Below are 27,034 nucleotides of genomic sequence, written 5' to 3'. Positions count from 1 at the left end.
CTCTGTATCAGTAAAAACTATTAGGAGTCCTTGTGGCACCTTAGAAAAGAGGTGGGTAAACTACCACCCATGGGCCACATCCGGCCCGCAGGACCCTCCTGCCTGGCCCCTGAACTCCTGGCCCAGGAGGCTCACCCCCAGCCCCTCCCCCGTTGCCCCCTCTTCCCGCTGCAACTGCGCCATGCTCTGGGAGGCCAGGTAGCGCAGTTGCAGAGTCACGGCCTGACCCGGTGCTCTGGGCAATGTGGCTGTAGAGCTGCCAGCCACCGGTGCTCCAGGCAGCACGGTAAGGGGGGGTTGGCTAGAGGGCCGGGGAGTTCAGGGGTGTGGTCAGGGCTCGGGGGTGTGGATAGGGGTCAGGGCGGTCAGAGGGCGGGGAATGGGGGGGTTGGATGGGGCAGGGGTCCCCGGGGGGCAGTCTGGAATGGGAAGGGGGGTTGGATGGGGTGCCGGGGGTGGTCAGGGGTGGGGGTCGGGGTGGGTGGATGGGGCAGTCAGGGGTGGGGGTCCATCAGGAGGCGAGAAGCGGGGGCATCGAATAGGAGGCAGGGCTGGGCCACACCTGGCTGTTTGGGGGGAGACAGCCTCCCCTAACCGGCCCTCCATACAATTTTGGAAACCCGATGTGGCCCTCAGGCCAAAAACTTTGCCCGCCCCTGCCTTGGAGACTAACTAACAAATTTAGTTGGGCATAAGCTTTCGTGGGAAATAACCCACTTCATCAGATGCATAAAGTGGAAAATACAATAGGCAGGTATAAATATACAGCACATGAAAAGATGGGAGTTGCCATATCAAGTGGGGGGAATCAGTGCTAACGAGGCCAATTCCCAGCAGAAGGTGTGAGTATCAATACAGGGAAAATTATTTTTGTAGTGTCCCGGGGGACACGGCTGTGAATAGAAATTGTACAGCGGGCCACCAATGTTCACAAAATTGGGGTTGGGATGTGGGAGGGGGAGGGGGCTCTGGTTGGGGGTGCAGGCTCTGGGGTGGGGCCAGAAATGAGGAGTTCAGAGTGTGGGAGGGGGCTCCGGGCTGGGGCAGGGGGTGGGGTATGGGCAGGGGCGGGGAGGAGGCTGAGGGCTCCGGCTGTGGGTGCGGGCTCTGGGGTAGGGCTGGGGATGAGGAGTTTGGCGTGTAGGAGGGTGCTCAGGGCTGGGACCGAGGGGTTTGGAGGGCGGGAGAGGGATCAGGGCTGGGGCCAGGGGTTGGGGCACTGGGGGTGGTGAGGGCTCTGGCTGGGGGTGCAGGCTCTGGGGTGGGGCTGGGGATGAGGGGTGCGGGACGGTGCTCTGGGCTCAGCTTGAGGGGTTTGGAGGGCGGGAGGGGCATCAGGGCTGGGGCAGGGGGTTGGGGCACAGGGGGAGGCTCAGGGATGCAGGCTCCGGGCGGCGCTTACCTCAAGCGGCTCCCAGAAGCAGCAGCATGTCCCTCCAAGTGGAGGCGTGGCCAGGCAGCTCCCAGATTAAAATAGCTGGCGGGCCGTACTTTGCCCACCCCTGTTGTAGATGGAGCCCATGATGTGGCTTGGCGTTTATGTTTCTCTGAGACATGGGTGTTCTTCCAGGATTGGATAAAGAAGAAAAAAGGGTCCTCTTTGGTGTCACATCACTGTAGACATTTATGTTCTGATTCACTGACGAGCTTCGCTGTCTGAAATACTGGTTGTACTAGAGCGAGAGAATTTATTATGGGCCAGATTTTTACAAATGAGAGGTTCACTTGCATGAACAAAGCCACGTGGGCAGCAGTGTCACCTCAATGTGCACTTGCTGTCATTACGGATATAAAATGGATATTTGCAGTCAGCGAGACGGTGGCTTTAACAATTGCGCACAGAAACAGGCATGCAATTGCACACTTGGGCTTGCAGATATAAGTAGTCGTCTGCTTTTAAAAACTGTAACCCTTTAAGAGTTAGAAGACTGGACTTTGGGGTGGAAGGAAGTGTTTAAAGACTCTTGTGTGAAACTGGTCACATCCCTTCACTCCATTCTTGCAGCTTCCATTTCTAGGCAGGTGGAACAGTCATTAAATACTGAAGAAAGGAAGCTCATAATTAAAGCATGTTAATAACAAACCCTTAGGAAATTAATTAACTCCCAAGTGAATGCCAGGTTGGAAATGGCACTATCCTGTGGGATTGTGGATCCAGGCAAGAGGGAGCTGAGTCCCACACCCATCAGCCAGGAACCTTCCTCCTTTCCCTAGTCTGCATGTCATATACAGTCATCCTCAACTGCAAAAATTAGGGGTTGGTGGGTCACCTTGAGTGGCAAGGTCAGCGAGAGGAAAGAAACAAGATGGAGAGACAGGAGGCTGGGCTGGCAGCTGCCTGGAAGTTGATAGGGAATATGAGAATTTCTTCCTGCCTGAGGGGGACATCTTCCAATGTTCGTCAGGAAGGAATCAGGGAGCTAGGAAGGGTCTTGTTTTACTCAGAGTGGGATGAGGGGGACAGAACTGGGTGACAGTTAGAAGAGCTGGGTCATGGATGAAAATCTACATACTCATTGTCATTAGCTCAGTGCCAACAAGCGAGGGTGGGTATACTACTCTCATCCTCGGTGTCAAAATGCAGGGAAAAGAACCTGTGCAGGCCCGCCCGCCAGCCAGCGCCTGGTCTGTTTTGCACAGCCTACTCCAAATAGCACCCTGATGGATCAGCTGTCATACTGCGGTCAGATAAGTTCTTTGATGCATTTACCTGCATCCCTGGGGATGATTAGTTCAGAAATGGGGCAGTATGCATCAAAGTTAATGCAGAAGAAATGATGGATCTCTGTCTGATGCAATTTCTATTAAGTGCATTGTCGTCTAGAGCTAAGGCTGGGCATTTGTACTTTATACAAATCTACCTCTGGCACTCACGATGGTTTTTGGATATTTTGCATGTGTGTGTGTGCATGTGGATGATCGGACTCTCTCTCTCTCTCTCTCTGTGTGTGTGTTGGTATATATGGTAACTATATAGCATATACACTTAGTTTTTCTTTTATAGCAGCTCTGTCATTCTGTGTCAAACCATAACGTTTGTCAGTTTTGTCATGATCAACCCTTCAGTTATCCATTATTTTGATTTCATGTCAGATCAGGTCAAATTCACTCTTTGTATGACTCTCATGTGGCAAACATCCATCCACAGGCATGCTTATACTGCATATTTTCTTCACGTGGACTTAAAGGGCAAATGGGAACTAATACCTGGCTCTTATATGATGCTTTTCATTGATAGATCACAAAATGCTTTGCAAAGGTCAGTATCACTATGTGCTCTTTAAACAGCTTATCCAGTGCCTAGGTGGATAATATGATATTTAAATTAGTAGAATTGTCTCCAACAGTGACTAGAAAAAAAGTTTTTCTTTTTGTTTCAAATTTTGTAATTCATTTGAAAGTAATTACTTTGAAATTGTAGTCTTACAGTATTTAACACTTTTAATTTTGGGGTCTAGATTTGAGATCTGAGCTTGCACCCCTTAGTTAGACAAAACTCCCTCCAATGTCAGCGGGGGCTTTGTGTGTGTGTGAAGAATTACTGTAGGACTGGGCCTCAGAATTACAAGATTATTCTCTCCAAGCTTTGTCTCAAAACATTTTCTAGGCCTGTTTTCATTCCTGTTTTAAATGTATTTAGAATAACAATATGAGGTCTGATACAGCTATTTTGTACTTTCATCGTATAAAAATGGAATGCTGCCACCTTTTGGCAACTTGCAATGGTACTTCCAAACAAAACCAGGAAGGGTTTTTTTATGCAGATTGAAAATATTACAGTTTTATTCTGACAGCTGGAGATTTTGAGCTTTTTTCTATGTAGGTTAGCAAATGTTAATGATATTTTTTTTAATTTATTTAAACCATTATACCATGGTTTTAAGTGAAATATTTAGCAGAATAATCCTACCTCCCCGGTGTTGACAACAGGGGGTGCTACTACCCCTGAAATGGATCTTTACTGGCTCCTGGTGGAGCAGATTACTGTCATACCAGTGAGAAAGATCCACAGTAATTATTTTCAATGCACAGCAGTTTATTGAGAAGGAATTACACAAGCAGTAAAGGGTTATATCAAACACATGACTCCTATGTTAGACATTAAAAGCTATACATTCTCCTTAACGAGTCTCTCTTTCACAAACAGGCCCTGTGCTAGCCTCACACAGTTCCTGCTTGGCAGACAGAGAAGGTGGTTACCAATTTTATAGACAGCTTCTTCCTTCCAGGTCTGGTCTTCTCAGCCCTCTGGTCTGTCTCGAATTCCCCCGAGGCAAGGCCTCGGCTGCCTGGAAACCCCTCCTGTCACAGTCCTACTTGAGCCCACAGAGCAGAGTTTTGGCTACTCTGTCTAGCAGCATTGCTTCTTTAAGTGTTAATTAAGGAATCCCAACAGTAATTTAATTTGCTTGATTTTTATACTCTTTCCTCAAAGGAGTCACATGTCTTAAAAGCGTGCCCAGTGGGCATGTGGCTACTAATTTTTACGTGGTTATTACTTTTGGAGAAGACTGCAGAGTGATGCCAACTGAACATTACCCCACATTCACTCCCTTATCAATCATTCACTTCAGCCCCCTGCGTGATGTCCTTCAACAGGATCAATATGCCCCCATCAGCCCATGCTCCATTTAGGATGTTCTACACATGTTCTTTGCTTTCAGGTGGACTTATTTGCTGACCCAAAGATCAGTATTGATCCTACACGCAGCATGGAGCCAGTCAGTTTCACCTCTGGCATCTGCCTGATGCTAAGAGAAGGATTCTGCTCCCAGAATCCTCTTTCGCAGTTCAGTCATGTCAAGCCATGTTCTCACACCATTCATTCAGTACGGCCACGCCAATTCGGCACCATCCCAACACCCAGTATCGCTGCGGTACATGAAATTTAAAACAAAAGGCAGAGCTTAACTCTCTTGTGACACTGTGGGTTTGCGCTTATGCTCTCGTTGTGGTTCCAGAGTCTGTCAGCACTACCCTCTGAGTCAGCCGCAAGAGTTGCTACAGAGTGACATAAAGGGTATGTCTACACTGCAATTAGACACCCGCAGCGGGCCCCTGCCAGCTGACTGGGGCTTGTGGGCTGGGTCAGTTGCAGGTGTCTACTTGCAGTGTGGACCTACCCAACGTGCTCCTGCAATCCAGGGTCTGGGTGCGTTGTCTGCACAGCCCGGCCATCCTCAGCTGACCTGCAAGACTATTGCCAGGCCTCTGCTTTGTTGTACTGTTACTTGATTGCTAGGCCAGCCTCTGTTAACATGGGTATGCTTTAGAGTGTGTGACATTTTACTCTGATTATTAGATACAGGGTCTAATTCTCTGCTAGCAAGAGTCATTGACTTCAGTGGTTACAGCAGCAGAGAATTTTGCTTCACTACCTAAAAAAGTTCATTTTAAATGAAGGTGGGTTCTTCCCACTCCAGTAGCATTTCCTGAAAGGGAGGAATAAACCATCCACTTACTTCAAGAATAAATGTGTATAGGCCCTTTCATTCTCTAAAATACCAAAGCACTTAATAAACCTGAGGCTTGATGCTCCTACCAATACACATGTTGAGTTGTACTCTTTGCCTCTTTTTGACCCTGAGCAGCAGTTTGGAGCTCTGGGGATGTTCAGCTGGGGGATGCAATTGGTGATATCAGGTATTTATCTGATGCAGTTTTGTTTACAAAGAATGTACGAAGTCCTATGTCTCTGAGTGAGTGCAGAAAATGTTAAATAGCAGGAAACCGCTTCTTAGCTTACAGCTGCAAGCCTCTTTAGCCAATGGACCCCAAAATACTCTCTGTAGCTTTTTCAAGGGTCACACTGTTTTCTAGGGTTGTCACCTTTCTAATTGCTGGTAACAGGAGTCCTAAGGCCCCTCCCCCTTCTTTTCCTCTTCCCCCCAAGGCCCCGCCCCCATCCCTTACTCCTCTCCCTCCCTCCCTCCCTCTGTCACTTGCTGGATCATCTCCACCTTACTCCCTCCCCAGCTGGGCCCCTCTTGCTCCAGGGCTGGCACAGGAGCTCCTGCAGCCTGACAACAAGCCTGCCTGCAGGTAGGAGGCAGCCCCAGCTGAGCAGGGGCTGGTGTGGGTTAATGACCTGGCACCGCCTCCTTCCCTGTGGTAACTGGACTCTTGGTGTCCAGTCAGTACATCTGACTGTGCACTGCCAGGTCACCTTTTCAACCGGACTTTCCGGTCAAAAACTGGGCACCTGACAATCCTAAATGGCACCTGGACACAGAAGCCAAAAACCGGGTTCTCCAGGTAGAACCCAGATGGCTGGCAACACTACTGTACTCTCCGGCTACTGCTTGGCTTGCTTGCTTTTTGCCAATGGCAGGCCCCTCTGTGTTCCATCAGGTCCTCTCTCTCTCTCAGCAAAGCTCTCCCCCGCCCACTCAGTCCAAACTCCTGGGCGGGTTCACAACCCCTTTTGTCTTCGGTGCAGGCGTGATGGTGGAAGGGCTTCTGATTAACTCATCCTGTTAATTGAAGGGTGAGTTCGCATCCAGTCTCAAAAGAGGTACGTGATTGATGCAGTCTCCAGTCCCGCTCAGCATAACAGTATCTTGAATGGCAGTGGGGCTACTCACTTAGGGAGCTGCCACTCAGCCTGAGTAGTGGTGACAGAATCAGGCCCTCTATATGTCAGAATCACTTGACTCGTCACCAAAGTGCAGACAGACATGGTTTACAATACATTGGCACGCAAGAGCCATCTAGAGCTGTTTAGACTAGCATGAGAAGAGGAAGAGCTCACCCAGCTGAACGCATGGGGGAACGTAGCAAGGCAGAATGGAATGACTCCGATTGGAATTTGGTCAGGAAATGGGGGATTAATAATGTTACCCTTGAGAAATGTGTCATGGGATCGTCAGTGACCACAAGTGGTCAGGACAGGACGTTGGACTTACATCTCTGACGGCACCTCCAACAACATACAGTACATGTGCACCCTTTTGGAGCATTGTTTCAGCATGTACTAGGAGGGAAGCTTTCCGCTTGACAAAAGACCAATACCAGACTTCAGTTACTTGGAGGTGGTGGTGTTCTCATCCTGCATGGTTTTGCTTTTCTTGCGGTCACAACTGAAAGCAAGTGTTGTGAAATATTCAGGTAAGAACTCACTCGGCTATGTTTAAAACAATTCCCTGAAATAAGAGGCATTGATTGGCCGCTCCTCCCAATCAATAACTCCGGCAGTCAGGAGGCCTGTTCAAACAAATACTTCCTCCGACGGCAAGCCTTTGAGACCTTCCGTTCCTTTGCCCCACCACACACCCCCATCCTGCGACCTGTTACTGTTGTCCTCTGGCTCGTTCTATCAACAAATAGTGATCTATCCACAGTCCTGAAGAATGGTCCTGATATGTGTCATTTACATAACAAAAACAGCTGCTAGGGTTGGGAACAAACTATGGGCAAGCTGCCTTACAGCCATGGTGTTCTGTCCTTTTGATTTAAAATTAATCACAGTCGGCCAGATTCAGAAGCACTGGCTAACAGCAAGGTAAGTTACAGCTCCCTGAACCTGCTGATCCCCTGTGCCCCTATCCTGCTGGGTTTCAGGCTGTGTTATGCTGACATTAACTTGGAATGAATCCAGCATATTCATTAAACTTCTGCACATTTATGAAGAGGAAATCATTTCTTTAAAACTAGTGTTTGAAAAACTCCATGCTAAGGTGTCCAGCATCTCTGTTCTGTTTTAGTTGGCAGTGTCGATATTAGTCAGCAATATTTACATCACCTTAAACCTGCGTGCAATGGGGTTTTCTCTTGTAAATGACTGTATGTTTAAAAATGACGCGATTACTGTTTTCAGACCATTTTATTTCTTCAGATGTAACTTTCCCTCCTCCCCAACGTCTTTCCCAATAGACTCCACCGAGGAACCTATTGCGCTGAAGCTTATACAATCCTGTCTTGAAGAACACGACAGTTATTGTATTAATGGCCTCTGTGCTTTTCATAATGAACTCAAGAAACCCATATGCAGGTAAATACATTGATTGTTTAAATAAATGCTCTTGGAGAAGTAAACAAGTTTATATTTGTTTTCCTGTGTATGTTACACATAACTGTTATCCTGACCTGCACTCTGATCTGTATGCGGGCATAAGTTTAATGTCTGAGTAGTTCCACTGAAGCCAGTGGGACCTACGCACATGCTTCAAGTTAGGCACTGTGCAAATTCAGGTTCTCTATTAACAAGACACTAGAGCTGTGACAACATCATACTCTTGGGAATTAAAGCTTGCTGGAGAAAGCGAAAGCAGAAGATGAAGTGCTTGGAAGCTGCTTTTGACACATTCTGATATCAGAACTGCAGCATCGAGCTAAAATCGGAAGCTGAAGGGTTAAATTTACAGCTGTGTCCATTGTTTGACTGCTGGACTCAGGGCAGGGGCCACAAAGGAGCTTTCTAGAGCTATTCTTGGTTGCCTGTGGGCCCAATGGTCATTACAACAGCTAGGTATCACCAGAGCACAGTGTTCTCTCACGACACCCTCTATCAAGGGGAATTTTCAGCGCGAGGGATCCAGCAGCTTTTTGACATACAGGGTTCCGACTGCAAAATAGAATCTGCCCACCCCAGTTTAGTTCCCTTCCACATTTTAATTGCAAATTGTTTAAAATTAATCAAATGTAATAGGCATCTTACAGTCTCAAGTTAAGATTTTCTGAATACTCTTGTGGATTTCTTTTTCTTTTAGGTGCCTGACAGGTTACAGTGGAGAAAGATGTGAACACTTGACGTTAAATTCTTACGCGCTTAATTCTTATGAACGCTATATTGCAGTGGGAATTGGTGCTGGAATGTTACTGAGTGGGATAATTGCTCTAATCTATTGCTATGTAAGAAAGAGGTATGGAAAATGGTATTATCTGGGGCACAAAAAATTGTTATGTGACTTTCTAAACGGTTCAGAATACCTGGAAGTATGAGTATTCCTATGCTAAGGATTTAAGTTAAATATGGTTCCTTTTGCATTATATTAGTCTGAATAATTTGACAGATTTTGGGGAATGTTGTCTAGTGGATAGAACAGAGGGCTCAGGACTCTGTTCCTGGGTCTGTCACTCACGTATTATGTGATCTTAGACAAGTCACTGAACAGCTCTGTGCCTCTATTTCTGCATCAGTAATGTGTAAAATTATTCTGAAACTGCCAACCAGCACTGATTTCATGGGGACTGCTCACGTGACTTAGGCAAGTAGGATTTGGCTCAATTTACATCATTACAGTTCTATCATTGTGTGATGAAATTCACAAATCTGTTGTCCACTTTAGATGCGGGAAGTTGAAATCACCGTACAAAGTCTGAACCGGGGAGACAGCATTGTGAAGATCTGACATAGGACACTTACCAATTTGCCTGTAAATTACAGGAGGTTCCGAGTTGAAAAAACTACCAGTGCCAACAAAATACTAGCAGGTGCCACAGCTTGACTGATAACCTGAGACAATGGAAATCAAATAGCTGGTACCCAACTGGCACGCCTGTAGAACTGGCTGGCTTCACTCATTTTGATGAAAGCCTTCGTTGCTTTAATAAAGGTTGTTGGGGGACTTATCTGGGTGCATTGAAATGGCTGAGGATCCTTCCCCTGTTCGACTACAGTTCACTTGTTTTTGGGAGGAGATCTGACTTCTTTTAGCTGCTTTTGGAAACTTCAAGCCTTGATTGTTCAACAGGGAAGGGCATTCTGTGTGGAGGAAGACAACAATATGTCTCTCAGTGCTCTGAGGCAAAGAATGGAGTTCACACACTGCCAAAGGCAAGAAGTCCATCTAGCCAACTTCTGGTTTCCCAATGGCCTATAGTATGGGTCTGGGCTGACATGAATACTGCAGATCTCTCAAGTGGGTTAAATGCAATATATGCTTCTATTGCCACAATGGACAAAGGCAGCAAAGGCTTTGCACTGGGAAATGGGTGAGTGAAAAAAGATATAATTAAAACTAAGAAGAATAAAGATCAGATGATTTTGGAAAAATAATAAGGAGAATGAGAGCAGTCCCAGAGATCTTAGAGGACAAAGGGCTCCTGACGTTTTGAGAAGAATAGAGCTCAAATGACATCTTTTTTCAAATGGACTATGAAAGTGTTCATCGGGACAGCTTTGATCTTCCAGTACATCACACAGCAGCTCCCCACACTCCCAGACTTGTCAGTCAGGCATCTTCTTGCCTAGTGATGTGCACTGCTAGACAAGAGAAACAAGATTCTAGTTGCTATGGAAGTTGCAATTTTGTTATAAGGACTGTGACAAAGTTCCTATTCTGCCTTGGTAGTTCCTGCGCTTATTTGCAGATTTGCTTGCCTCAGAGATTCACGGCAGCCCTCACTTTGGCCACTTTTGCTGGTGGCTCAAACCTGCCGTTCACTCAGCTAACCTCATCACTGGCCAGCCTGGGGAAAAAGGAAGGAGAACAATCCCCGCAGTCTCTGCTGATCCACCATGTGCATCGGGGAACAGCCCAGAGACCTTCCCCTCTGGTGGAACCCACAGTCCACGTCAACTCCTCCTGTGTCTGATCAGGAGTTGGGAGGTTTGGGGGGAAGCCGGGCCCGCCCTCTACTCCGGGTTCCAGCCTAGGGCCCTATGGACTGCAGCTGTCTAGAGTGCCTCCTGGAACAGCTGTGTGACCGCTACAACTCCCTGGGCTACTTCCCCATGGCCTCCTCCCAACACCTTCTTTATCCTCACCACAGGACCTTCCTCCTGGTGTCTGATAATGCTTGTACTCCTCAGTCCTCCAACAGTATGCATTCTCACTCTCAGCTCTTAGTGCCTCTTGCTCCCAGCTCCTCACACGCATGCCACAAACTGAAGTGAGGTCCTTTTTAGACTCAGGTGACCTGATTAGCCAGCCTGCCCTAATTGATTCTAGCAGCTTCTTAATTGGCTCCAGGTGTCCTAATTAGCCTGCCTGGCTGAATTTGTTCCAGCAAGTTCCTTCTTCTTCTTCTGGAACTGCCCCTGTTACCTTAACCAAAGAAAATGGACCTGCTTAATCTGGAACTAATATATCTGCCTTCTAACACTCTCCTGTAGCCATCTGGCCTGACCCTGTCACAGGACTCACTAATACAGTTCTACCCAGCTGACTTCGCTCTCATGGAACGTGTAGTGTATCACCATTTAAACAAGAATGAAATGGATAAAGGAAATATGCCCAGCTCCAACCTGCCAGATTAATATTATGTGCTTTCTTTTTCTTCTCACCCACAAGATGCTTCAGATGGGGAGATTTGTTCTTGAGATAGTGAAATAAAATAGATTCAGAGGACAATGACTCTTGAAAGACTTTGCAGCTTCTAACTGTGAGTTTTGGAATACTGGCGCTGATCATTTTCAGCATTGCTCAGAAGGTTTTTTGTGTCAGGTGCTGCACATTGTGGATCCAGATTTCAGCTGCATTTAGACACCCGGGGCGCTAACAGTGCCTAACTGTGTAAGGGCTAGTTTGGAGACATCATTTGTCTTTTGAAAATCAGGCTCCCTTGTTATGTGGGGTATTCACTTTTTCCAAGTGATGCATGTCGGGGTTTTTTTTTTTTAACATAATGTCATTAGTAAGAATTGAAATGCTCACAACAAAATATGTAAGATAGAGTCCAGTTTAAAAGGGGAAATGTGCATGTTGACCTAAGTCCTCTAGTATGACATGCCCTGCTTGATTAGAAGTGCCAATGTACAATGAATACAATAGCAAGGATGTATTGGCAAGGAGTTGACCTCAGGTGCAGTGCCATCCATTTCCTCTAGGTTCTGAAGCAAGCATTCCTTAAGGTATGTTGTTTTGGTTTTCCATATCCCTGACTTGCCAGTCCCCTTTTTCTCAAGGTCAGCCTTATTAAACTCATTAGTTGTCCAGTTAATCATAGAATCATAGAAGATTAGGGTTGGAAGAGACCTCAGAAGGTCATCTAGTCCAACCCCCTGCTCAAAGCAGGACCAACCCCAACTAAATCATCCCAGCCACGGCTTTGTCAAGCCTTAAAAACTTCTAAGGATGGAGATTCCACCACCTCCCTAGGTAACGCATTCCAGTGCTTCACCACCCTCCTAGTGAAATAATTTTTCCTAATATCCAATCTAGACCTCCCCCACTGCAACTTGAGACCATTGCTCTTTGTTCTGTCATCTGCCACCACTGAGAACAGCCTAACTCCATCTTCTTTGGAACCCCACTTCAGGTAGTTGAAGGCTGCTATCAAATCCCCCCTCTCTTCTCTTCTGCAGACTAAATAAGCCCAGTTCCCTTACATTATCTTTACTTCTTTCTTCTACACTTTTATAATTTCTGCTCTCTCGATTGTTCTGCTTAGAGTAAATTCATCAGCTTGAATCAATTTATTTTGGCTTCTTGCGTTTGTAACGAGAGCAAAATCTGGCCCAGAATGATTAAATCATTTGGGCAGGTACTTCACTTAGGCACCTGTTAGAAACTTATGCACAGCCTGGAGACAGTGGGTTGTACATTTTCTCACCAATCCTGATTTCTCCTGTGAAACTGGCAATGGACTGGTGGGTCAAAGGAGGAAGACTTCAGGGTTTTTGTGTGTCTCTTTACCCAGCAATGATCTGTATGTACACACAGATTATGCAGATTGCATGCGATTCTGTCTGTGCACAGAATTGCTGCATGCCGGAATATAGACATACATTAATGAGTTGTTTGAAGGGCACATATTTTGTGGGTATGAACATAAGCAACTTATAACCTTAAAAGGTTTACACAGAGAGACGTGGTTTTGTTTGTTTTAACATCCTGGCTGCAATTTTTGAAGCCCATTAGGGTGAGCAGCTGACTTGGCTAAGTGGCCACATAAGTACTTAACAGGGTGCATAATTAATTGTCAAAGGGGTGTCAAGGCACATAGGGTGCCTAAAGATGTGCACGCCTCATTCCTGTGTTTTGTGAGTATGGCGTAGTGTATGAGCAAACTGGTCTGGGAGATGGCTGAGCAGATTGTGTGGCCTGAAATGGAGGCATGATCAGAGAACACCTACATTGTTAGGCTCTCTTCCAGATTCCTCTCTGGTGCCAGGGCAGCACAGGAGACGCTGCCTAGGGAGAACATCTGAGGCTTCTGCTGATGGAGGAAAAGCTCAGTAAAAGAAACACCAGACAAGTGAGTGCTGCAGGTTAGACATTGATCGTATAAGTGAATCTGGGACAGAAAGAAAAGGGAAATGAAATGGGACAGAGCAGAGAAGGAGAAAGGCAGTGCCTGCTTTATTTCTCCACTGCCTTTTCAGTGAGTGACTTTGAGGCTTCCAGAGATTGCACCCTTGCCAACCAAGCGACTGGGCAGGGACATTGACCTGGCCCACATCTGGTGTCAGTGACACAGGTAAAGGTGATTGATGGAGGGGACGGTGTACAGATTGCTCCCGGGATGCAGCCAATGGGGGAGAAAGGGTGTTGTCACTGCTAACCCAAGGTATCGCACCAGGCCTCCTGTGCCTCTGAGGCAGTGGAGACAAATGTGTCACACTGGGTACTGGGTGAGCAGCTGACTCAGTGACCCCACTAAGGAAGTCCACGCTGCGAGAGATTCCTTCATGGAGTCAGTCATGCTGAGTCTTTGAGTTCTTTGGGGAATGCCAGCTGCTTTGGGGCTCATGGTCTATGTTGCTGCCTAATTTGCCTAACTTCCTGCAGAGCTTCCCCAGGTTCTACTCCGAGATGTGTCTCCCTCTGGATACTCCACTTTAGGTGCACATGTGCCCCTGATGCCTTCGATCTCAGATTTCCATTAGCAGTGTCCATTCAGCCCTCTCATGCTCCCTATTCAGCCTTGTGCCCAGCACTGAGGTTATGTCGGGCTGCTCAAGTGAAACACCCTCAGTTCCTTCTCAACCACGTTGGCTTGAGATGGCGCTTAAGAGTGTCCGCCTTGAGCATGCCTTGGCTAAAAGTTTTTTCGCTTCATTGATAGTTTAGTTTTAGATAGTTTGCTTGTTAGTTAAATTAGCTTAGTTTAGGAATCAAGAGGATTAGCTTTGTTCCTCTAGCCTCCCTCTGGGGAAGTTTGTCTTTCTTGGAAAGGCATGTCTGGCTCACTGGGCTTCTAACACTGCATCCCTTGCTGGGTGGCCATCACTGTTGGCGATGGTCACTCCACGTTCCTTTGTTTCCTTGGAAAGTCGCAGATTGATGTGTCATTAGAGGAGGTTTTGGAACAAATTGATAAACTAAACAGTAATAAAACACCAGGACCAGATGGTATTCTCCCAAGAGTTCTGAAGGAACTCAAATGTGAAATTGCAGAACTACTAACTGTGCTTTGTAACCTATCATTTAAATCAGCTTCTGTGCCAAATGACTGGAGGATAGCTAACATGATGCCAAGTTTTTAAAAGGGCTCCAGAGGTGATCCCAGCAACTACAGGCCAGTAAGGCTGACTTCAGTACCGGGCAAACTGGTTGAAACTATAATAAAGAACAGAATTGTCAGACACTTAGATGAACATAATTTGTTGGGGGAGAGTCAACATGGGTTTTGTAAAGGGAAATCATGCCTCACCAATCTACTAGAATTCTTTGAGGGGGTCAACAAGCATGTGGACAAGGGGGACCCAGTGGATATGGTGTGCTTAGATTTTCAGAAAGCCTTTGACAAGGTCCCTCACCAAAGGCTCTTAAGCAAAGTAAGCGGTCCTGGGATAAGAGGGAAGGTTCTCTCATGGATGGGTAACTGGTTAAAAGATAGGAAACAAAGGGTAGGAAGAAATGGTCAGTTTTCAGAATGGAGAGCGGTAAATAGTGGTGTCCCCCAGGGGTCTGTACTGGGCCCAGTCCTATTCAACATATTCATAAATGATCTGGAAAAAGGGGTAAACAGTGAGGTGGCAAAATCTGCAGATGATACAAAACTACTCAAGATAGTTAAGTCCAAAAGCAGACTGCAAAGAGCTACAAAGAGATCTCACAAAACTGGGTGACTGGGCAACAAAATGGCAGATGAAATTCAATGTTGATAAATGCAAAGTAGTGCACATTGGAAACCATAATCCCAACTAGACATAGAAAATGATGGGGTCTAAATTAGTTATTACCACTCAAACGAGAGATCTTGGAATCATTATGGATAGTTCTCTGAAAACATCCACTCAGTGTGCAGTGGCAGTCAAAAAAGCAAACAGAATGTTGAGAACCATTAAGAAAGGAAGAAATAATAAGACAGAAAATATCCTATTATCTCTATATAAATCCATGGTACGGCCACATCTTGAATACTGCTTGCAGATGTGGTCGCCCTGTCTCAAAAAAAAAAGATATAATATATTTAAAAGGAAAAGGTTCAGAAAAGAGCAACAAAAATGATCAGGGGTATGGAACAGCTTCCGTATGAGGAGAGATTAGTAAGATTGGGACTTTTCATCTTGTAAAAGAGATGACTAATGGGGGATATGATACAGGTCTATAAAATCATGACTGGTGTTGATAAAGTAAATAAGGAAGTGTTATTTACTCCTCATAACACAAGAACTAGGGGGTCACCAAATGAAATTAATAGGCAGCAAGTTTAAAAAAGACAAAGGGAAGTATTTCTTCATACAGCGCACAGTCAACCTGTGGAACTTTTTGCCAGGGGACGTTGTGAAGGCCAAGACTGTAACAGGGATCAAAAAAGAACTAGATAAGTTCATGGAGGATAGGTCCATCAAAGGCTATTAGCCAGGATGGGCAGGGATGGTGTCCTTAGCCTCTCTTTGCCAGAAACTGGGATTGGGCGACAGGGGATGGACACTTGATAATTACCTGTTCTGTTCATTCCCTCTGAAGCACCTGACATTGGGCACTGTCAGCAGACAGGATACTGGGCTAGATGGACCTTTGGTTTGACCCAGTATGGCCATTCTTATGTTCTCTCCTTCCCTGCTTCTGCTGGTCTCTAATGTCCAGCTGTTTCTATTGCTCTAGTGCAAAGCAATTTATATCTAGGCATTGCTCTCAAGCAGCAAGGGAGGAAACAGTTACCAGCAAGACCAAAAGGAGCCCTCCTTTTCCATTCCCTGGTCCCACCCACTAGACACCACCTAGGGCTCTGTCCTGCAAGGCAAAGGGCACAGAATAAAAATAATTCTCCTTCTCCTTTGAACCATGTCCACAAAGCCTCTCAAGCAATTATCTGTATTGTACAGATGGGGAGGAGAGGCACAGAGAAATTTGGCCAAGGTCCAACAAGGAAGGAGTCTCTAGCAGAGCCAAGAACTGAACCCAGATCTCCTGAGTCCTTGGCTGGTGCCCTAACTACTGGAACCTCCTTCTTTTCCACTGATAGTGAGTTTCTCAATGAAATTACAGTAAAATATTTGTATTGTGCACTACAGTAGTTCACAAAAATCAGAAGAGAAGGGGTAAGAAGGAAACAAGCTATCACTCTCAAGGTCAAGCAGCGTTGGAAGACCACGAGCAAATACCCTTTTTTTGACTATACATATGAAGTCTGCATCATCACATTAAAACTTGGTATTTGTCTGTGTATCCGTTCCCAGAGAAATGTCATGACAAACTGGAAGGATATGTAAAAATTATCATTTGAGAGTCTAGCTAAATAAGCTGATGGCTAGATTGTGCCACCCTTAGTCCCCTTGAATTAGAACCCTCCTCCTCAAGTAGTTTAATTGATTTCAAGGGCCACTCCCACAGAACGGAGCTATATGAAGTGAGTTAGGGTGGCTGGGTTGGCCCCTAATAAGTAAGCATGAAAAAGTAGTGAAGGGGGGAAAAAACAGAGAAGTAATCTGTTATGTTTCACTAATCCTGGTTTTGGCCAAGTAACATGCACAGATTAGAAGTATCAGAGGGTTAGCCGTGTTAGTCTGTATCCACAAAAACAACAAGGAGTCCGGTGGCACCTTAAAGACTAACAGTTTTATTTGGGCATAAGCTTTCGTGGGTAAAAAACCCACTTCTTCAGATGCACGCATAAATATATATTGGCAAATGAAGAGAAGGGAGTTACCTTACAAGTGGAGAACCAATTCTGAAGGCCAATTCAATCAGGGTGGATGTGGTCCACTCCCAATAACTGATGGGGAGGTGTCAATACCAAGAGAGGGTCCCTATTCAAGCCCAAATTGATGGTGTTAAATTTGCAAATGAATTATAACTCTGCAGTTACTCTTTGAAGTCAGGACAGGCCCAACAAGGAAAATAACAGAACACCACTGGCCATCACTTACAGCCCCCAGCTAAAACCTCTCCAGCGCATCATCAGCAATCTACAACCCATCCTGGAAAACGATCCCCCACTCTCACAGGCCTTGGGAGGCAAGCCAATCCTTGCTTACAGACAGCCGCCCCAACCTGACGCAAATACTCACCAGCAACTACATGCCACACCACACCACAGAAACACTAACCCAGGAACCAATCCCTGTAACAAACCCCGTTGCTTTCTCTGTCCCCATATTTACTCTAGCAACACCATCATAGGACCCAACCACACCAGCCACATCATCAGGGGCTCATTCACCTGCACATCTACCACTGTGATATATGCCATCATGTCCCAGCAATGCCCCTCTGCCATGTACATTGGCCAAACCAGACAGTCTCTATGTAAAAGGATAAATGGACACAAATCAGACATCAGAAATGGTAACATACAAAAGCCAGTAGGAGAACACTTCAGTCTCCCTGGACATTCAATAACAGATTTAAAAGTAACCATCCTTCAACAAAAAAACTTCAAAAACAAACTTCAAAGAGAAACTGCAGAGCTACAATTCATTTGCAAACTTAACACCATCAATTTGGGCTTGAATAGGGACTGGGAGTGGCTGGCTCATTACAAAAGCAATTTTCCCTCTCTTGGTATTGACACCTCCCCATCAATTATTGGGAGTGGACCACATCCACCCTGACTGAATTGGCCCTGTCAGCACTGGTTCTCCACTTGTGAGGTAACTCCCTTCTCTTCATGTGCCAGTATATCTATGCCTGTATCTGTAATTTGCACTCCATGCATCTGAAGAAGTGGGTTTTTTTTACCTACGAAAGCTTATGCCCAAATAAATCTGTTAGTCTTTAAGGTGCCACCTGACTCCTTGTTGTTTATGCACAGGTTAGTAACGTTACCAGTACGCAGTACACATACAGTACTATACTCTGCAAGGCTGATACAGATCTGAGAGCTCTGAATTTCATCTGTCCCCTGTTTTCCCAGCATCTCTTTTTGGCAGTTGCGTTTGTCTGTTTGGTCACATCCCACTCCAAGCATGTTATTGTCCTTGTTGATATCAAGTGGAAGACACCTGTAGAGGTCCCTATTGTACTAGGTAAATCATTTGGGACTCCTTCACAGCTCAGGTTTAAAAAGGGATTGCTCATTAAGAGTTCAGTGTAAACAGTCTTTAATTACCATGGCAGCAATAAAATCTTGTCCTATGACTACTTTCTGGACCTGATTCTACTCTCTCTGAATTCAATGGGAGCAAGGCCTATTAGAATCAACCCTTATTAGCCTGGAGGAGCTGGAATGCTCCCTGAGTCACAGGGAGGAGGCTGCCATCTCCGGGTTGTCAGCGTGGTTGAATGCTGAGTGCATTCTGCAGAAGAGACACACACACAACAGAATGATGATTATAGCAGCCCCTAGACGCCCCAGTCACGACTGACGTCCCCTCATGCTAGGTGCTGTATGCCCACATAAAGAGAGACCAGTCCTGCCCCAAAGCACTTACAGTCTCAGTAGACAAGATGGACGAAGGATAGGAGGGGAAACAGACGCACAGAGAGGGGAAGTAATGTGACCTGGATTGCACAATGGCAGAGTTAGGAACAGAATCCAGGCTTCCTGCCACCCAGTCCAGGGCATGCTGCAGCGTTAAAGCTTTGCTCTTTTATTAGCCACTGCAGGAGAGATCAGGGTAGTGTAAGGGCTTGAAAAGAGAGGAGAAATGAATCTGGAGCAGCACCCTCTGGTCCCCAATGTTGCAGCTCACCCCCATAAGAATTGTGGAGGTCTTGGCAGGACAAACAGGAATTTGCAGTATCCAGTGAGGGCATTTTCTTAAAATAGGAGAAAACAAAATTCTCAGCATTCTTGTGGTAGTTGCTGCCTTCTTGGGACTGCAAGTTGATAAACAAAGTCACAGAAAGGACATCAGATGGCAGGTATTTAGAGTATGAAAGGCTTCAAGATACCTGTGTTTTATCCCTCTCTTGTCCTTCTAGTTCATTTCACTCTACCCCTTCCTGGTTTCTCCCAAAGCATTATGGTCCCAAGCCTGCAGTCAATTCCATGTGGACACCATAGTTCTCATTGCAAGACTGGGGCCCTGGCGGTTTAGCTTGTGAGACTCATTCATTGCTTTTGTTGGATAAGAATCTCAAACACAAATTAGAATAAGGACTATTTTAAATGACCATCCTTCATAAGAATTAGAGATGGGCTTAGAGCGTGGGTTTAGACATGTCTTACTGCTCCAGATTCCAGGGGAGGTTCAATTTGAGGTTTTCGTTTGCCCCAGTATAGAGATTGGGCCATCTGTGGAATTCACATGTGGATTCAGAGTTGAATTCCTAACCCACACAAAGTTCAGAGATGTCCAGATCTGAGGTTTTGCTTCAGGCCAATACTTAAAAGTTGAGGTTCACGAATTTTTTTGCAATGAAGACTTTGTGATAAATTTATCTGATGAATGTCCTCAAACAGATTGTGATTTCCTCATATTTGTTCATTATTCATATCTATTCATCTTTTTTCCCCCTTCTTTTGCTCAATGGATGAATTGCAAATAGTTCACTGTGCACATTTAATACTTGATATTTAAAGGTCAAGCCGTGTGTCTTAGACATGACTGGTCAGAGAAGTCAAATAGTATTTTCTGTTCCCTGCTTAAATGAGCATATAACAGAAATACTGACACATGTGATGTTGACATTTGATTTCTGCAAACATTGATTCCAGCAAAACTCAGAGGTTCATGGGCAGCAAACACAAAAGGGTCACAAAACAGGGGGATTATTTCATCCTGTGTTTTTAAAGCAAATCTGAATTTCTACTTTAGTGTCACAGTGGTTTGTAATGGATCTTTAGTCTTTTGTGGTAGATGCTAAGATAGGCAGTGATATTATAGAGCAAACATCTCTGTATTGGATGTTTTTCTACATGTTCTAGTTCAAATAGAAATTAATTCAGGGAACTCCTATTCCTTGTATTATACAAGAGATCAGACTAGATGTTCACAATTATCAGCTTTGGCTTCATAATCTATGAACAGTTAAACTTGCAACCTATTATCAAATGTGATTTTTGACTTCCCATAACTTTGATACACTCACAACCTCCTTCTTTTGGCCAGAAATGTCTGTCTCTCACGGGTGGGTTTCTTTTCCTTTTCTTTTTTTCTTTTTCTTTCTTTAAGTTCAAAGGAAATCAAGCACATGCTTTTAAGAAACCTGTTCCCCTTCCAGTGCCTTCTTCCTTTTACAAAGAAATGTCCACCTTTGCTTGGTGATACATACCACTCAAAAATAGCTCAACTTTTGGAGTTCAAATGTCGTACATATTTCAACCCTGATTAATGGAAACCCTTAAGTACATGCTTAGAGTTAAGCACATGTTTAAATCCTATTGAATTCAGTTGGATTTCAGGATGTGCTTAAACTTAAGCATGTGCCTAAGTGCTTCACTGCATTGGGGGTTAGCAGCCCTGCCCAACAACCATTTAAAACCAATGGGAGTCTTTCCATTAAGTTTAATGGATGTTGGATTGGGCCATGATGCAGTATCAGAGGGCAGAATTTAGTGCTTAAAGACTGAAATAATTTGTCACTACTCAGCAAAGCTCACTAGATATTAGTACTGGCAGTTACTATCAATATCGAGAGATGAAGGGCTCAGATATGGCTCTTGCAAAGCTGACCAATGCTGGGGATAGGGAGGCTGCAGTGCCTGTAAGTATTATGCCTTTGACAGGTATATGTAGAGGCAGGGAGAATGCAGGGAAGGCTGCCTTGCTACACCTGTGTCCAACACACAAGCACAGCCATCCAGTGTGCAGTGCAGGTAGGGCCGCAGATCTGCCTAGAAATTCCCCTTCTGGAGCAGCTATCACTGCTGGCTGTGTTAGGTGCCAGCCCTTCCACTCCCCAGGACTGGAGCCAGATTACTGCTGGCCTCTGGATAGGGCGTTCTGGACCTTTCTCCTTTGTAGTGCGCCATGTTGCAGAAGCAATGTTTAGCACCGTTTTTACAAGAAACCAAAATCTGTCCAAATAATTCATATGCTAGGATGCTGTGGAAAGACTAATCTAGCTAGGAAATGTAGAAAAATATAGCAGCCAGAGCTGCAATAATTAAGAAGAGGAATGACTCTGCTTCCTAGATGTTTATGACTAACCCAGACAAAGTTAATTACGTTATGATGAAGTATTTAAACTGAACTACCTAGAGATAAGAAAGTGTATTTGTCTCCTATTGTTATGGCAAGACAATAATGAGCTGCATTTTATTGAATTCTTGAGCTACCTAATATGGGCAGCAGAAGATTTGGATATGACACACCTTCCAGGGCACCTCCCAGGGGTTAATAGTGCAAAGCTTAATGGTAGCTAGGCAACAAATAGATGGGAGAGAGGACTAATCACAAAGCTACTGCAGCTTTATGTAGCAGGGAGGATCCACTTGCGTGAATGGGTCCCCACTTTGTAAGCAAGGCAGAACTGGCACCAGCCAAAGTTCATGTGGGGCTGGGTGAGCTGAGGCAAGCTGACCATTCAGTGGAGGATGTGAGGGACTGTTATCCCTGAATCACGAGCCCAGAGAGCTGGACAACGGGATACGCATTTTACTGACGGCTTTGTGAATTTCTGGGGTCTGCGTATGTGTTTGAGGGCGGCTATCTGGACACCCAGGGACATAGTGCAGGAAGCAGGATGCCAAGGCCTTGTCTGCGTTTGTGTGTCCTTCATAAATTCTCCACTCTTGTCTGTCACTGGTAGGGCCCTGCTTATGGTGTTCGCTGATGGAGGATTAGGGTACAATGCGTTTTCACAACCCAGACATCTAGACCCGCTCTGAGCAGGCTCATGTGACTCAGTAGTTAAAAACATCTATGCCCTGTCTACTCTAGCTGCACCAGTGGGAGAATCACTGACAACTTTTAGTGTAGACACAGCCAGGCAGAGGGGGAGAGAGAGAGAGAGAGACTACTGGTAAAGGCAGCCATGCAGCTGTTCTAACTGGAGCTCTGAAAGGGGAATTGGCTCTGTGAAGTTTTGAGGTCTTTTCACTGGCTTTGTCTAGGTGAACAGGACTGGGGTACATATTGGTCCAGATCCCCTGATGTGTTGTACGTAGGTGTAGTTCCATTACAGTCAGCAGAGCTATGCTTATTTACACCAGCGGAGGATCTGACAAATATCCAGGTTTCTGTCCACTCATTTCGCTCCCAACAAGGAAAATAACTGAGTCTAAAGTCCCAGCTTCTTATCTGACTGCTTGGCAGGCAGGATGGTATTTGTTTACCATGGGCTTGATCCTTCCATTGAAATCAGGGTCAGATCCTTATGCAGAAATAAGAGCAAAGTCTGGGATGTGTAATGGCTGTCACTGTTTTAGGGGTGGCTGTTAAAATCTTTATAATTGGTTTCCATTAATAAATGTTACCATCGTATTTGCAGTCATGGTTCTTAGGCAAAAAGGCAAAATTTTAAAGATTTGAAAGATATGAGGAGAGATTAAAAACACTGGGACTTTTCAGCTTGGAAAAGAGACGACTAAGGGGGGTTATGATATTGGTCTATAAAATCACGACAGGTGTGCAGAAAGTAAATAAGGAAGTGTTATTTACTCCTCATAACACAAGAACTAGGCAGCAATTTTAAAACAAACAAAAATAAGTATTTCTTTACACAACACACGGTCAACCTGTGGAACTCCTTGCCAGAGGATGTTGTGAAGGCCAAGAGTAGAACAGTGTTCAAAAAGGAACTACATAAGTTCATGGAGGATAGGTCCATCGATGGCTGTTAGCCAGGATGGGCAGGGATGGTGTCCCTAACCTCTGTTTCCCAGAAGCTGGGAATGGGTGACAGGGGATGGATCACTTGATGATTACCTGTTCTGTTCATTCCCTCTGAGGCAGCTGGCATTGGCCACTGTCGGAAGACAGGACACTGGGCTAGATGGGCCTTTGGTCAGACCCAGTATGGCCGTTCTTATGTTCTAACCACTGAACATACTAAGTATCCAGTTGACTGTGATTAGCTGTGACTGGCCCGCTGGCTGAAGTGCGCTGTTCTTAATGAGTCTTCCACATACTCAAGGATTGATCTGGTACCACTGAAGTCAATGGGAGCAACACTGAGTACTTAGGGACAGAATAAAAATTCAAGAGACAGATCCTCACTTGGTGTCAATTGACGTAGCGCCATTGAAGTCAATGAGATGTGGGCAGATTTCCATCCTCTGCAGAGCTAGCCTCTACTACGCAGGTATCTAAACGATCCAGCAGTGCTTATGGTTTCTGGGTTATAAAAGGAGAAACAGTTGCCTGCACCCCTCGCTTTGGGGTTTGTTTCTGGTGGTGTGCTCATGTCATCATCAAAGAGCTGGCTGGAGAAAGACAAGCTGGATTTGGTTCCAGTTCCCACTCACACCAGGAATTACCCATTTTAAGGCACTGCTTGTCGCTTGCTTCTTCCACTCACACTTAGGATATTACGTGGGCCATGTACTGTGCATATATCATAGATAAACACAGGCTAAAATGTGATCGATCCCTGTCTTCCAGTCAAAGCTGTTACTGACGAAGAGCTCTGTGTAGCTCGAGAGCTCGTCTCTTTCACCAGCAGAAGTTGGTCCAATAAAACATATGATCTTATCAACTTTGTCTCCCCAGTATCCAGCTACAACAACCCCACAAACTGTGAATACACTTGCACATGAGTCACAGCTGAGTAGTCTACTGAGCCTTCATCACAATGCCCCATACAGTTGTCTTGGATTGCTGGAATGGACCAGCATACAGAAAATACAGCCACAATGAAAGCAGGATGTCTAAAGATGCTGAAAACGGGAAATTCTGTTGCTCACCTGGCCCCCTCCTCCTGCCTCATTAGTACCTTTCTTGATTTTTTTCCTAGTCACACACTCAATACTTTCACACACAGGCATTTCTGAAAGTACGTAAGCCGAACGGTTCTTTTCCCTCAGGCTCTTCAATAAAACCCCCTAAATTCTTTCCTCCATCTCTATCTGCTTTTCCATCAAGATTAGAGCTACAAAAATGTTCTCCATTGAGGCTGTGGGCCAGATGCTTCCATAGGCATGAAAACCTGTGCAGGAGCCAGCAAATTCCATCAACTTCCTTGTAATCATTTCAGAAGGTGACAGGTCAGGGGCGCGACTCTCCAAATACGGCGCTGTCCTGAGATCTTCAAAGAAATCCTATGGATCTCTCAGGATGGCAGTGAGAATCAGGGCAGAGCCCCAGCTGCTCCAGCGCTGCCATCCCCTGTGGAAACACGGCTACTTCCAGAGCCATCCTTCTATGGCTGCTCCAAAGCATCCCCCCCAAGTGCAAAGGTCTGTCTGCACAGGGAAATTTACTTGGTCCACTTTGTCTCTAATGAGGAAATCTCCATGGATACGGAGCCTTGCCCTGACCCTGAACCCTGCATGCCCTTCTAAAAAGCAGAGCCATACCCCTGAGGAATGAAGAGCAGAGAGTCTTCTGCAGGGTTGGGAGGAAGGACAGAACATGCCATATTGTTACTGCTTCACCCTTCAGTGGCCCCTTGGCCATTTTCCACCGGCTGTGACACCCCTCTGCTCACCGTAGCAGAGGGAAGCATATGTCCTCGCGCTAAGTGATATGGCAGTTGCTCTGATGCTATCACTCTTTAATGCTTCAGGGTTTGTATTCAGCCCCGGTGAGCTGCAGCATGGAAGGCCCTGGATCAGGCATTCTGTAAGGCTTTATTCTGAGCTTTTCTTTTTTTAAAACCAAGTATTTGTGGAATTTGGCCAGTTAAAAATCTATCTTTACTGAGGATTTTTTTTTTTTAAATAAACTGTACATGAGGCTGAGATTTTCATAAGCACTCAACCCTGGCCTAACTTTGCCCTGCTGAAGGCAGTAATAAAACTCCTGTTGACTTCAATGGGAACAGGGATGGGCCAGCATGAAATGCTTTGTGAAACCCCAGCCTGACTTTCAGTAAATACAATCATGGAACCGTAGGACTGGAAGGGACATCAAGAGGTCCCCTAGTCCAGTCCCCTGCACTCCTGGCAGGACTGAGTATTATCTAGACCATCCCTGACAGGTGTTTTTCTAATCTGCTCTGAAAAATCTCCAATGACAGAGATTCCACCACTTCCCTGGACAATTTATTTCAGTGCTTAACCACCCTGAAAGTTAGGAAGTTTTTCCTAATGTCCAACCTAAATCGCCCATGCTGCAATTTAAGCCCATTGCTTCTTGTGCTATCCTCAGAGGCAAACAAGAACAATCAAACTCCCTCCTCCTTGTAACAACCTTTTATGTATTTGAAACTATTATCATGCCCCCATCAGTCTTCTCTTCTGCAGACTAAACAAACCAATTTTTTTCAATCTTCCCTCATAGGTCATGTTTTCTAGACCATTAATCATTTTTGTAGCTCTGCTCTGGACTTTCTCCTATTTGTCCACATCTTTCCTGAAATGTGGCACTTAGGATACGGGACACGATACTCCAGTTGAGGCCTAATCAGCGCAGAGAAGAGTGTAAGCAAGACACGAGAAGTAATTCTTCCAACAATCCTGCTAATACATCCCAGAATGATGTTTGCTTTTTTTGCAACAGTGTTACACTGCTGACTCATATTTAGCTTGTGATCCACTATAACACCCAGATCCCTTTCCGCAGTACTCCTTCCTAGACAGTCATTTCCCATTTTGTATGTGTGCAGCTGATTGTTCTTCCTACGTGGAGTACTTTACATTTGTCCTTATTAAATTTCATCCTATTTACTTTAGACCCTTTCTCCAGTTTGTCCAGATCATTTTGAATTTTAATCCTATCCTCCAAAGCACTTGCAACCCCTCCCAGCTTGATATTGTCCACAAACTTTATAAGTGTACTCTCTATACCATTATCTAAATCATTGATGAAGACATTGAACAGACCCAAACCCAGAACCAATCCCTGTGGGACCCCACTTAATATGCCCTTCCAGCTTGACTGTGAATCACTGATAACTACTCTCTGGAAATGTTTTTTCAACCAGTTATGCACACACCTTATAGTAGCTCCATCTAGGTTGTATTTCCCTAGCTTGTTTATGAGAAGGTCATGCAAGACAGTATCAAAAGCTTTACTAATGTCAAGATATACCACATCTACCTCTTCCCCCCATTCACAAGGCTTGTTACCCTGTCAAAGAAAGCTATTAGGTTGGTTTGATACAATTTGTTCTTGATAAATCTATGCAGACTGTTACTTATCACCTCATTATCTTCTAGGTGTTTTCAAATTGATTGCTTAATTATTTGCTCCATTATCTTTCCGGGTATTGAAGTTAAGCTGACTGGTCTGTAATTCCCCAGGTTGTCCTTATTTCCCTTGTTATATATTGGCACTATATTTGCCCCTTTTCAGTCCTCTGGAATCTTTCCCATCTTCTATAACTTTTCAAAATAATCACTAATGGCTTAGATATCTCCTCAGACAGCTTCTGCAGTATTCTAGCATGCATTTGATCAGGCCCTGGTGGCTTGAAGATATCTAACTTGTCTAAGTAATTTTTAACTTGTTCCTTCCCTATTTTAGTCTCTGATCCTACCTCATTTTCACTGGCATTCACTATGTTAGACATTCAGTTGCTATTAACCTTTTTGGTGAAAACTGAAACAAAAAAGTCATTTAGCCCTTCTGCTATTTCCATATTTTCTGTGATGGTTTTTCCCCCCTCATTGAGTAGAGCGGAAGAATTACTTCTCATGTCTTGCTTACAACACTCCTGCTACTACAGCCTACCCTGTCCTTGGTCTTCCTCTTGCTTCGAATGTATTTGTA

At 45.1% G+C, this 27,034-nt stretch overlaps 1 protein-coding gene across 1 annotated transcript; it reads left to right on the top strand.

The window, feature by feature from the left end:
* The first annotated feature begins 7,521 nt into the window (after window positions 1-7,521).
* EPGN (epithelial mitogen) lies at window positions 7,522-11,427 on the top strand. The gene is made up of 3 exons (XM_048847074.2): window positions 7,522-7,990; window positions 8,709-8,861; window positions 9,288-11,427. The coding sequence occupies exons 1-3, from the start codon at window positions 7,758-7,760 to the stop codon at window positions 9,319-9,321; spliced, it is 420 nt and encodes a 139-aa protein (XP_048703031.1). The 5' UTR covers window positions 7,522-7,757; the 3' UTR covers window positions 9,322-11,427.
* The last annotated feature ends 15,607 nt before the right edge of the window (window positions 11,428-27,034 follow it).

The sequence above is a fragment of the Caretta caretta genome, chromosome 4 (genome assembly GCF_965140235.1).
Source record: "Caretta caretta isolate rCarCar2 chromosome 4, rCarCar1.hap1, whole genome shotgun sequence".
NCBI classification, from domain to species: Eukaryota; Metazoa; Chordata; order Testudines; family Cheloniidae; genus Caretta; species Caretta caretta.
Note: the sequence above shows the minus strand (reverse complement) of the source record. Positions and strands in the feature narration are given on the sequence as shown.